Genomic DNA, 12,110 nt, shown 5'->3' on the forward strand with positions numbered 1-12,110 from the left:
AAGATGAGATGAAATCGATAAGTTCCAACGAAGTTTGGGAACTTGAAGAAATTCCTAAAAGAGCCAAAACACTAGGTTGTAAATGGGTCTACAAGACTAAACGTGACTCCAAAGGGAATATAGAAAGGTTTAAGGCGCGACTTGTGGCAAAAGACTTTACACAAAGAGAAGGGATATATTATAATGAGACTTTCTCTCCTGTCCCATGTAAAGATTGCTTTAGAATCATAATGGCATTAGTGGCTCATTTTGATTTAGAATTACATCATATGGATGTAAAGACGGCATTTCTAAATGGGAATTTAGAAAAAAAATATCTAAATGAAACAGCCCAAGGGTTTTATCATGGAAGGCAAAGAGAATATGGAATGTCGTTTAAAGAAATCCATTTATGGATTAAAGCAAGCCTCTAGACAGTGGTATCTAAAGTTTAATGATACGATTAAGAAATTTGGGTTTAAAGAGAATATAGAGGACAATTGCGTCTATACAAAGTTCAAAAATAGGAAATATATTTTCCTAATCCTGTATGTGGATGATATCTTGCTTGCGAGCAGTGATGTCAGTCTGCTACTGGAGACAAAGAAGTTTTTGTCCTCAAACTTTGATAGGAAGGACCTCGGTGAAGCATCATATGTTTTGGGCATAGAAATTCACCGAGATAGAAAGAATGGGGTTTTAGGATTATCGCAAAGGGCATATTTAGAAAAGATTCTAAAGAAGTATAATATGCATGCGAGTAAAGCCACACCTGCTCCCATAGTCAAGGGCCACAGTTTTGGGAATTTTCGATATCCTAGGAACCGATACGAGCTCGATCAAATGAAAGCGGTTCCATATGCTTCAGCTGTCGGAAGCCTACAGTGTGCTCAAGTATGTACTCGCCCTAACTTAGCTTTTGTCACCGGGGTACTTGAAAAATATCAAGATAATCCAGGTATAGAGCACTGGAAGATGGTGAAGAAAGCATTGCGTTACGCGCAAGGCACAAAAGACCTCATGCTTACGTATAGAAGATCTGATTCCCTAGAGATAAAAGGGTATTCAGATGCAGACTTTGTGGGAGACAGAGATGATAGAAAATCCACGTCTGGTTACGTGTTCACTCTCGCAGGAGGAGCTATTTCGTGGAGAAGCTCCAAATAGAAAGTAACTGCGTCATCTACGATGCATGCAGAGTTTATAGCATGTCATGAGGCTACGGGGCAGGCGATGTGGTTAAAGAAATTTGTACCTGGATTGAGAGTGGTTGATTGTATTCATAGACCACTAAAGATGTACTGCGACAATGAGCCAGCAGTATTCTTTGCTCACAACAATAAATCAAGTAATGCTTCCAAAACGATTGAGATAAAGTTTTATGTTGTGAAAGACAAAATCCAGGATCGCACTATAAGTCTCGAGCATATAAGAACAAAGAATATGCTTTCGGATCTGCTTACGAAAGGCTTACCACCCAATGTGTTCAGAAAACACTTAGCCGGTATGGGTTTAAGGGAAAGCCTATGATTCCTGGATTATAAAGGGCCCAAAAGAAACATAATTGTTTCAAAATAGAGAGGTGTGTCGTAGCTGTTGATTCTATCAGCAATTGAGCTATCACGATGAGGCATGCTCTACACATTAATCTATAATGGAACGAATACAAACGAAAAGTATAAAGTTAAAAGTATATGATGAGATCAAGGGGGAGAATGTTAGATTGATCTCCTCTCTAATGGGCCCAACGGCCCATTGAGCCCTTGACTCGCGCCCTGATCGGGGGCGCCTACCCTAGCATTGGGTGGTGGGCCCCTATCACCTGCGCTATATAAACAGAGGTGGGGGCCGGGGTGCATGGTATGAGGTTCACCGCGCCACCAGCCACCCCACCGACAAAACCCTAGACCGACCGATCACGGGGGCGCAGCAGTGACTTAAAGCTCCGCCACCGCCACGCTGGTGACACGACACGGCACTGCGCGTCGCTGCCTAGCGCAGACCTTCACCAACAGAACCTGAGATGGCTAGCGGCTCTGCCGCTTCCACCCCTAGAGGTGAAGGTACCCCATCTCTCTCTCTCGATTAACACCGGAACCCCATGAACTCAATGTCAACCCCAAATCCCGACTAGATGTGCATCTAGAGATCCTAGGCTTATCCCTAACACAGGAATCCAAAATTACAGCATTCCAACGAATATATGAAAGGGAACCAGCAGAACAATACAAAAAAACTCATATATTGTTGTTGCAACTTCGTTAAACAATAACCAGAAGCCCCCTATTAGAAAGATTTGAGGAGTTGGTCTGAACTCTAAAACTCTTGGTAGTTGATATCGAACAAATTGGCCGCACCTAATTTATTTGCACACTCAATTAAACACTTCACCTGCACTCCTTTCAAAACATATGCTGTGTACTGTGTACACCTTCATCTCTGATGATTCAACTCCTTTTTGCAGCAGTAACTCTGTTTTTTTATCATATTGTTTGTTTAGACTAAACACAATCATGTTGTGTTTACACTAAGTATCCTTTTACTATCTGTATATCCATTCAGCATGCTCCATGGATACTGCCATTTATATGGAGATGATTCACTGTTTCAGATAGAACTGGATAAAATGATATAGTATGCTGAAACTGCTCTGAAGCTGCTATTTCTGGAGCAGGGGTGTTTGTTGCAGTAACTCTGCTTCCTTCCTAAGCAGACGACACCTAATTGGATCTCTTATTGTGGTTGGTGTAAGAGATGGAGTCCTTAGGCTTGTTGACATGTAATATATACCCTCCCCTCCTAAGCATCTCATTTTCTTTATTAAAAGACCAGTAGTACTTCCCTACTTCCTTAATGCACAATGAATGCTGTAGAATTGAATTTTGTTCAAATAAGTTACATTGCTACCTTTTCTTCCTCTTTGGCATGCTTACCTCGATATAAATCTGATGCATATGCTTTATCACTCACCAATCCGTGTAGCAGCATATGGAGAAGAAGAAGAACAATATATATCCAGCTATGCAGGGCAACTAGACTTAGCCGAGAGCATCACAACGACCTGCCTCAGTTTATGCTGGGGTACGGGTTGCACTGAAGCTTTTCATGTAGCGATTGAGAATTATTATAATTTCCGTTTATAATAGCAACTGTATTTCTAAACATCAAATTCGGTACCAATATTCTCTGCTTGTTTTCGTTTCCTAAAGATGCCTGTACTATATTCGATCACCACAGCCTCCAACATCATTGTTATTTTTTGTAGAATGAAAATCTTATGTTCAAGAAACAAAAAAAAACAAAGAAGTATAGTGAACAAATTTAAAAAATTGATATGATCATGAGTAGCATCGCTTGCACTGATTATTGTAGTGAAAATTTTTGAAGTCAGCCAATGCCATGATCAAATAAAATTCCTAGAGGTTGTTTTCTCAGCCAGTTGATGCGCACGAACCAAACAACAGAACCGGTTCACCATTTTCTGCTCCAAAACATCAACTCCCAAATCAGACATGATATGTACTATCATATTTTGCAGAAGAAAAGTACTTTGTGCACTCAAAAGCGTTATTATCCTTGTAATCTCGGTGACGGGCCACACTCAGCGCGCCAACGGCGCGCAAGTTTTCTAGTAATATTCGATTTGCATCTCGGTCGGTGTGCTAGTTTAAGTATTCTTCCCCTACAAATAAATACACTAGTTTTGATGTTTGGTACAACGATCGACTTAGTTTTTAGATAGCACCTGAAGAAAATACTGGCAACAGCCTCATCTGCTAATATCATTATGCCATTTCATAAGTTATGACAATACCATTACAAAGATCTAGATCTTGTTTTTCAAGAGGACAGACAGCAGGAGATCTTGATTTCGATAAGTCACAACGAGAGATTTTATTCGAAGAAAGATGCACGAGACAGAGCCTGAACACAAGCACTAAAAACAGCTGAGTTCCAAACTGTGACTGAGCACTGCACACTGCACGTTTTCCACAGGTCTTCCGCGTATTTACACTTGCATCTACCTAGGCAACTCTCATCCTTTTTGCCGCCCAAACTAACGGCGCCAAAAACCGCTACGCCCGCTTCTCCGATCCGTGTAGAGCACCTCCCGCTTCCTCGAGATCGATCTCCGGCGCGGCCACACCGTCCGGTCAAACACCGGCGAGCGACCCGTCACCAGAGACGACGCAGCGGGATCGGCGGCGTGGAGAGGCTCTCTGCTACTCGCTCTCCGGGATGGCGGTCAGGTCGGGGGAGAACCTCGTCGCCGCCCTCCCGCCGCGGCACGCCACCCTCCGCTTCTGCGCGGCGGCCACCCGCGGCGAGACGGGCGAGACCGGGTCCGCCGCCGCGTACTCCTCCTCGGGGACCGGGAACACGAGCGGCGCCACCGCGCCGCGCCGGCGGCGGCGGCAGGGGGAGGACGGCTGGGCGGCTGCAGCCTCGGCGGCGGCCTTGACGAGCGCCGAGCTGGCCTTGACCGCGAGCTTGGCCACCTCATCGCGGGTGAGGCGGCGGCGCTGCATCTCGGCGGGGAGCACGAAGTAGATCTGCCCCGGCTGGAGCTCCTCGCCGGGTGCCACCGCCGCGACGGCGACGGGGCCCTCGAACACCATCCCGTCGGCGTCGCAGAGGAACCACGACCCCTGCCCGCCGACCTCCTCCAGAGCCATTGCCGCCGTGGCCGGCGGCGCGTACTCCCGGAGCTCGCCGCTGGGGAGCACTACCCTCGCCGTCGCCGCGCCCTCGTCCGCCGCGTCGCACGACACGCAGATGCCCATTGTGTGCGGTAGGATTCCTAACTTCTTCTGCTCGCGATGTGATCTTGCGTAGTATGCTGCTGTGATGCTTCGATCGATCCGCTCCGCTCCGGCTCGTGTGCTGCGCTGTCGTTGAGGATGCTCTGGTTGGTTCTCCGCTGGAGATGGCGATGGGGGAGGAAGACTCGAGGAGGGCAGCTATATATAGCGGGAGGATGACGGAGACGAGGCGGGGCAGCCGAGGGTGAAGTGTCGTGTAGCCACCAGCGGGGGCAGCACAGGCTGGAGGTTTGCTGCGAGGCCAGTGATTAGCGTGGACTGGGCGTGGTTTTCTTGGCAAAGAGAGAGGGTCAAAGAGTGAGCACGGGCCAAATATCATTACTGGCCGGCTATGATAATGCTTCATTGTCTGAAATCTAATCCTTAGTTTCTCTGTTACTTTCAAAAAAAAAAATCCTTAGTTTCTCTGTGTGAAGAATCAAGCACGACACAGAGCATCGTATCATTTCAAAACTTTATTTGCTAAGCATAAAACAGGCACACTTTGTCAAGCTTTTCAGCGGCCACTTCGATGTTCCGACATGGGTAGATCATGCTAGAGCAAGCTTTCAGGTTGGAAGCGCATGGAAAATAGCTTGTCGGCATCATCAGTGATCCTGGGCGACGTTTTAGTTTGAAAACGAAAGCATCTTTATTTGAAAATGGAAAGGAATTTCGGATTAGAAACTTTATCCATTGATAATTATAAGTTGAATTCTGCAACGCTGAGTTTAATCTCAATGAAAAATTTTCACATTTGACTTGAAATTAAGTTGTAGGTGCTCAAGTTCGAAAGTTCCGACCTGCTTTCATTTTCAAACTATTAGGAACTACATGTTGATCTGACCGCCACTGTACCTTTTGCATTATTGTTGAAAGTTCATTTCTCCACACCCAAATGGAGGTTTTGAATTCCAAAATATCCGGATTCGCCTTTGAAATACTCACAAGCGAAGTAAAGTATACCAGACGGGAATAAAAGACATAGCTCACTGCCAATTAGATATCTTGATTTTAACTGCGAATTAGGATTATAGTTTTGTGGTAGCTCCAATTAGTCTCTAGCATGGTGTAGGAGATGTGTATCCGCATGTGTGGTGGTGTGAATGTGGTGTGTGCGTGACAATATAAACATGCATGAGCTTTACGTTCTAGAGAAAAAATTGTAAAAAAAACAGATCATGATGAGCTCAAAATTATCTGTCTCATGAACTTCTTGAAAAAAATCTTTATATCCTCTCGATTCTTCTAATCTCATGCAACGACGGTATTCACGTCAAAGAGAGTGTGTTGCAGACGCCTGCCATCTTCCTCTGCGTCACCGTGGCCTTTCCGTTGCAGGTAGGCCAAAAGGCTACCGCACGCAGGCGATAGGTCACTCGCGTAGCCGCACGTAGATGTAGCGTGCGGCCTCGGATCCGGGGAGCGACGCGGTGGCGCCGTTGCAGCTTCACCCCCACGGGGGCACGGGACGCGTGGTGCGGCCGGCGACCGGAGCCGGCCGGAGTTCACGTGGTGTCACGTCCGATCATTGGCGCCTTTTCTGCCCGTCCGCTCAAAAACTGTGACCTAGATGCACGTAGACCGTACTAGCCCACTCAACACACCACGGCGCCCGGTTTCGAGTTTCTGTTCAAGGATTCCCGTGATCTCGTCATCGCGTGTTACATACACATGAAACGATCGAGCTGGATCGGAGCAAAAGTTCGCGTCAACGGTTCACGGCCAAAAGTGCGGTCACGCACGGCGAGGAGGCCGGCGAGCGATCCGGCGGGAGGAGATAACGTACGTAGCCTGCCAGGCAGCTCGCGGTGCTGCGGGTGCCCGCGTGGCGCCGTGCATGCGCGCCGCGGCGAGCTGTGCAGCTCAACAGCTAGCTCCCCCTCCTCAACCACACCGGGCGTCGCCGGGTCGATGACGCGGCACGGCAGCACGTCCCGCGCGCACGTTGGATCACGGGGCGTGGAGGCACGGCGAGGCAGGCAGGGGAGCGCGCACGCACATGCCCCGGCGCGCCCGCTGCCCGGCCGGTGGGGAGCCGCCCCCGCTGCCCGGCGGGCCACTTGGTCTGGTCGTGCCTGCCGCGCGCCCCCAACCCCAAATGATTCCCCCAGGTTGCTTCGCCACCACCGGACCCGGCGACCAACCCGTCCCGGTTCCCGCCCCGCCCGTTGCCCCTCGCGGCCTCGCGCCCTTGGGGCCTTGGCGTTGGCTAGCTTCCGCGAACGTTCGCGGGTGTCCGGCCGCGGAGGGCGTCGACCCTGCCGTGCGCCCGCGCGTCGACCGGGCGGCAGGCGGAATCTCTAGCTCGCGACCCTGGATTGGGATGGATGGACGGCCAGCCGGCCGGCCGCGGATCTCGACGTGGCCGGACGCGTTGCCGGGGCTGGTATTTTACTCGCGGACACAGCTGTGCGCCCGTGCGCGCTCGGCTGCAGCCGTTGGGTTGCAGGCTTGCAGCCACTGCTCCTCCGCTGCAGGCTGCAGCTGCTCTGCAGATCAAAATGGAATGTGTGCGCCAGACTAAAATATGCCCGTTAAACCCTGCGAACGTCCGCGGAAGCTTCGGTTCAGAACGGGATTTAATTGGATCACGGCATCGCAGATCTAGAAGCTGATGAGGCAGATTATAATTAGACTAAACGACAATGTGTCGGAGTAATCAGGGGCGCGGGATGGCATGCTCACTAGCTGTTTTGGCGCTTGCCAACGTTGCAAGATTATTAGGCTGTGCTTTTCCCGGACCAAGAATCGTTTTTGTCGATCATGGAGTAGAATCACAAAAAGCCATGAATTCAATACATCAAAAGCAAACAAGCTTTTTCCCTAGAATAGCACAGTACTCATATCACCGATCGGTTTGCATTACTTGTGTATATAATTATTAGCTTTGGATGATCAAATGAAGTGATCATTGTGCTTTTAAGGGGTACTGATGCAACAAACTGGGATGCATGCATGCACCACCGCCTACCGGCACTGCCATTGACACTACGTTTTGGCGCACGTATTGATGATGCCTGCCTGCTCTGTTGCAATGATGTCCGAGGCCGCCAGTATTTGTGCGACGCATCCAAATGTGGTTGCGCTCATGAATGCATACACGTGTTACACGTACACTAGGCAGCTGAAGTGTGCCATGTATGATTGCACGCCTGGACCATCGCAACGTGCGACACCCATCCAAATGTTCAATATTTTGATCATCCTGTAATATGTGCTTGATTACTTGCCAATTGCTAGCAAAGTAGCAAGGTCTTCCAAAACCGCACCGTCCAACCCTGCTGAGAGGCGGGCACGCGTACACATAGTGCTATGCTTACATTTTCGTTCTCGCTTTGTGTAAAAGAGTTAGCTATGGATGGTTAATAAATATTTATAAATTAGCTCCACTCTTACTAAACTAGTAAGATGGCTGCGCTCATGAGCTACTACTGACCATCTACAAATTTGGACCGGATGTCACGGAGACTAGGGGACGACTCGTAAAAGTTTAAAAACCGATCGAACACCTAGATTTGGATGCATCGACTCGTCCAACATCGGGACAGTCTGGGCCCATGCACGGGGTTCCCAATCAGGAGAGCCAGCGCCAGCAATCCAGCATCCAGCAGCAAAGCCACGTCGCCACGGTGCGACGCACGCGCGCAAGTGCCGCGACATGCACCCACCCATTCATGGTGCCCCCGAGATCATTCCCTCGAGAGAGAATAATCAGGCCAAGGGCGACGGGCACGACACCATCGGGCCATCACAGGCTGGAAAGCTGGCCAACTCGCGAGGGGGACGAGGGAATCCAGCGCGGCCAAGCTGCTGACCGCTATCGAAGGAGCACCACGTGTTGCGCTTGTCGCGTCGCCACCCGCGACATGCTTGCATGCGTTGCGTTGCTGTTGCGAACTTGCGAGGGCTCGAGTCGACAGGAACTTCGTGAGGTGTCCCAGCACCGGCATGGGAGCAATTAATGGTGATATGGCTTTCCTGGTTTTATTGTTATTTTCCGGGAGAATGGAAGGACATGAACATGGATTAACAATGTTGGGATTTCGTCGTGCGAATCATTCGTGTTTCATGTCTAAGCAATATATTATGATGCTATATCAAGAAATACAATAAACTGTTTTGATAATGTTTTCCAGGGATCTCGCCAGCCGGCTCGTCCCATGCATGCATCTTGTGAGCGATTGGACTCGCATCACAAAATTCATGACGGGACTTTCTTTCCACATCACCTTCGTCTTTTTAAGCCTTTGGCCACAAGCTCCCACCTCGTCCGCCACCTCACCCATCTCTTGCGGCACTTTTTTTTTTGTTTTGAGATCGTGGCTTTCCCTAATATATCAACGAAGTCTTGAGTCTCCTGCCACACCCAATGTCCCGCGCTGCCACTATCACGCTTCGCTTGTTGCTTGTCACCACAAGTGGGCAAACCGACGTATAATCGTCCCGGTATTTCCTACAGCACTAAAGATATCTCAAATCCTAATACTACCGGTACCGGAACCGGAGATCATGATGGATCAAATTGCATTTGACTATTTTCATCGTCTTGACAAAATTGGTCCTCGTGTGTTCTCGATAGCGGAGCTAGGGGGCCATGTCCCCCCCTCCCTCACCACGCAACGTAAACACCCAGCATGACCTGTATATTCTGGCGTTGCTAATTATAGATAGTACCTCCAACACTGTTCAAAAAACTACCGATTATTTTATGAAGACCACAGTTTTAAATACTCAGCGTCCATATATATCACGTAGGATTTGTGAGCTGTGCAATACGTGACCATTTCGCACGATTCAAGGAGCACTTGAATAAACCACCGGCATCCCGGCTGCGTTTTAGCCCTATCCAATAAAATGAGATTCTTGCCAGAGTTTGCTGCTCATCCTATGATAAGTTTTGTAATACATGTACGGTTGGCCTCAACTCTCGTTAGTAATCTCAGCAATATCGACCGTCTTTTGCCGCCCCTCCCCTTAGCTCTGCGCCGTGTGCTTTTGGCCGAAGCCCTAGCCATCATACGTCAAGAGAACAAGAAAGGAATGTGGAAGCAACACATACTAATCAAAGATTCTTGTGTTTGTGAGTGATTGGTTAAACAGGCTATCGTGGGCGACAAAACGTCTCGTTAGTCGTTATAACAGGCTCCGGATTTCTGACCGATTAATTGGGCCCATCCAGGTGAACCCATTAGTTGGGCCTTTGATTCCGAGGAATCTTAGTTGGAGTAAAGTTGCGGCGGGTCACAGTGGGCTCAAAGGCCGCCTCCACTTTCCTCTCAGCCCAATAGTTAAGGAACAAAGCATTCTCCACAAGAACGTATCAACCACAGTTATCTACTGCCCTCTTCTCTCCAAAAAAGCAAGTCGATATACCGTTTGTAGTACCAAGATGTTCAACTTTTAGACTACTCTTAGTTCCTTATGCAGGTTTTCAGATGTTAGAACCTTATTCTTTTAAAAACCAAAAAAATACAGAAATAGAATCAACTGGAACGGCCAAATTCAGAAACAGGCTCCTGACCTGCTATATACTGCACGCATTCTGCCACCAGTGCATCAAAAACCAAGCTGGCTAATTGGTCAAACGTTAAAGGTACCTGAAGTAGCATACGCTCTCCAAATTACGTGTACCGTACCAGAAGAAAAGCGATGAGTGGTTGCAACGTTTTTATCAGCAGTTTTCACAGGGAGGCGACGAACCAGAAGTTGAAGATCGCCGAAGCGGCCGTCAGGAACCAGGACAAGAACGCCATCATGACGGACAACTGGTACCTCCCGCAGAACCTCGGCGAGCACTGGGACCCGTGGAACTGGAGGAGGAGGTCGATCACCGCGGCGCTCGAGCAGGCGGCCGCGAACGAGAGTACCGACAGCACCTGCAAGATTTCCAGCCAAGAAATGCCTCTTCACTGTCACAGGGTGTCTTGCGAGGAGAAGGAAGTATACGAGATGTGCGTACGTACCCAATCTCCCACGACAACGATGACCATGACGCCGGGCACGCGGAGAGGGCACCCCACGAAGACGGAGTACACGTCGATCATGGCCAGCGTGCAGCTCCAGGGGATGACCAGGCCCATGATCGTGACCAGGAAGCTGTCAGTTGTTTCAGAGAATTTAGCATAAACCACGAGAACGCTGTATCTGAAACGGAAGTAGCAGAGAAACCAAGCAGAAAGGAGGAGGGCGGCAACACGCACCAGAAGGCGGTGTAACTGAAGAACTCGACGCCGACGGACATGAACAGGAGGGACGCCGACGAGAAGACGGCCTGCCCGACGCGGAGGCCGAGGCTTCCAGCGCTGCCGACGGCGCCCGCGCCGGCCCCAGCCCTATCTCCGTTCTCCATCCCCGGACGCCGCCCTCACGCCGCCGGCTCATCCCATACCATACGCGCTCGCGTTGCCATCGGTTGTTGCTCCCTTGGGGCCGCCTCGGCTGCGCGCTCTCCTCACGCGAACGGGGAAATGGGACGGAATCCGGGGGGCAAAAAAAGCAGGGGACACGATGAAAAGGCCGGGGCTTTGCGATGGATGGATACGGGGAGAGATACCGCGGCACCGCACCTGCAGCGGGAGCTGATTCCCTTCCTTCCCCGCGGCGTCCTCTTCTTTTCTTTCTCCACCCTTTTCCTGATCGTCATGGTTACTGCTTTGACCTCTCTCGTCCCTTGACTCATCAGCCATCGCTTTCTCAGCTGACAAGTTAAACTGGCGCAAGGAAATCCCGTTGCAACACGCTGATCGCGACGGGGTTGTGAAGACGTGGCAGGTCCAGGTAGACACGTAACGAAGAAGCATGGCGTCAGCCGTCAGACCATGTCCAGCGATTGCCACGGGTGGACGCCGGATCGTCCTACCAGGCACCGAAGCTGCTGGAGAAACCGGCGAGTTGATGAAGTCCATGTACAATTGCACTTGCACGCATCTCGCGGCTGGTGACGAATCGAACCTTGCATCTCGTCCTCTGTTGCAATTGGACTGGAAAGCAAGGGGATAGCAGCCGGGCGAGGAGGAGGAATGTGCCGGCCACCTTGTGTGGTCCGACGGCGACCAGCCAAGGGCAGGTAAAGGTTGAAGCAACGGACGCAGGGAAGCCAGGTGTAGACGACTAGCAACGTGGATGCCGGAACCCTATCGGTCCAAGAAAGTTCGCAGTATTTGTCACTTGAAGAAGTTGAAGTACCCAGCTGCTGCCAAAGGCTAACGGGCCAACTTTATGCAAGATCTCACATGCATATGATGTTGAGAAACAACATAGGATGATAAGGTTGAGAAGCATCCTTTCAATACTTGTACCAGAAGCGGATATTCACCACATACTAAC

At 49.9% G+C, this 12,110-nt stretch overlaps 2 protein-coding genes across 2 annotated transcripts; both read right to left on the minus strand.

The window, feature by feature from the left end:
* Positions 1 to 3,848: 3,848 nt before the first annotated feature.
* On the minus strand, positions 3,849 to 5,329 carry LOC117837244 (uncharacterized). The gene has a single exon (XM_034716836.2). It carries the CDS (start codon positions 4,761 to 4,763, stop codon positions 4,203 to 4,205), a length of 561 nt encoding a protein of 186 aa, XP_034572727.1. The 5' UTR covers positions 4,764 to 5,329; the 3' UTR covers positions 3,849 to 4,202.
* A 4,956-nt stretch (positions 5,330 to 10,285) lies between these two features.
* LOC117839266 (CASP-like protein 5C1) lies at positions 10,286 to 11,405 on the minus strand. Its single transcript, XM_034719562.2, has 3 exons — positions 10,985 to 11,405; positions 10,748 to 10,880; positions 10,286 to 10,660 (listed from the first exon to the last, which is right to left on the minus strand). Exons 1-3 carry the CDS (start codon positions 11,131 to 11,133, stop codon positions 10,466 to 10,468), a joined length of 477 nt encoding a protein of 158 aa, XP_034575453.1. The 5' UTR covers positions 11,134 to 11,405; the 3' UTR covers positions 10,286 to 10,465.
* Between the last annotated feature and the right edge of the window lie 705 nt (positions 11,406 to 12,110).

Source organism: Setaria viridis, chromosome 9 (genome assembly GCF_005286985.2).
Source record: "Setaria viridis chromosome 9, Setaria_viridis_v4.0, whole genome shotgun sequence".
In the NCBI taxonomy this organism is placed as follows: domain Eukaryota; kingdom Viridiplantae; phylum Streptophyta; class Magnoliopsida; order Poales; family Poaceae; genus Setaria; species Setaria viridis.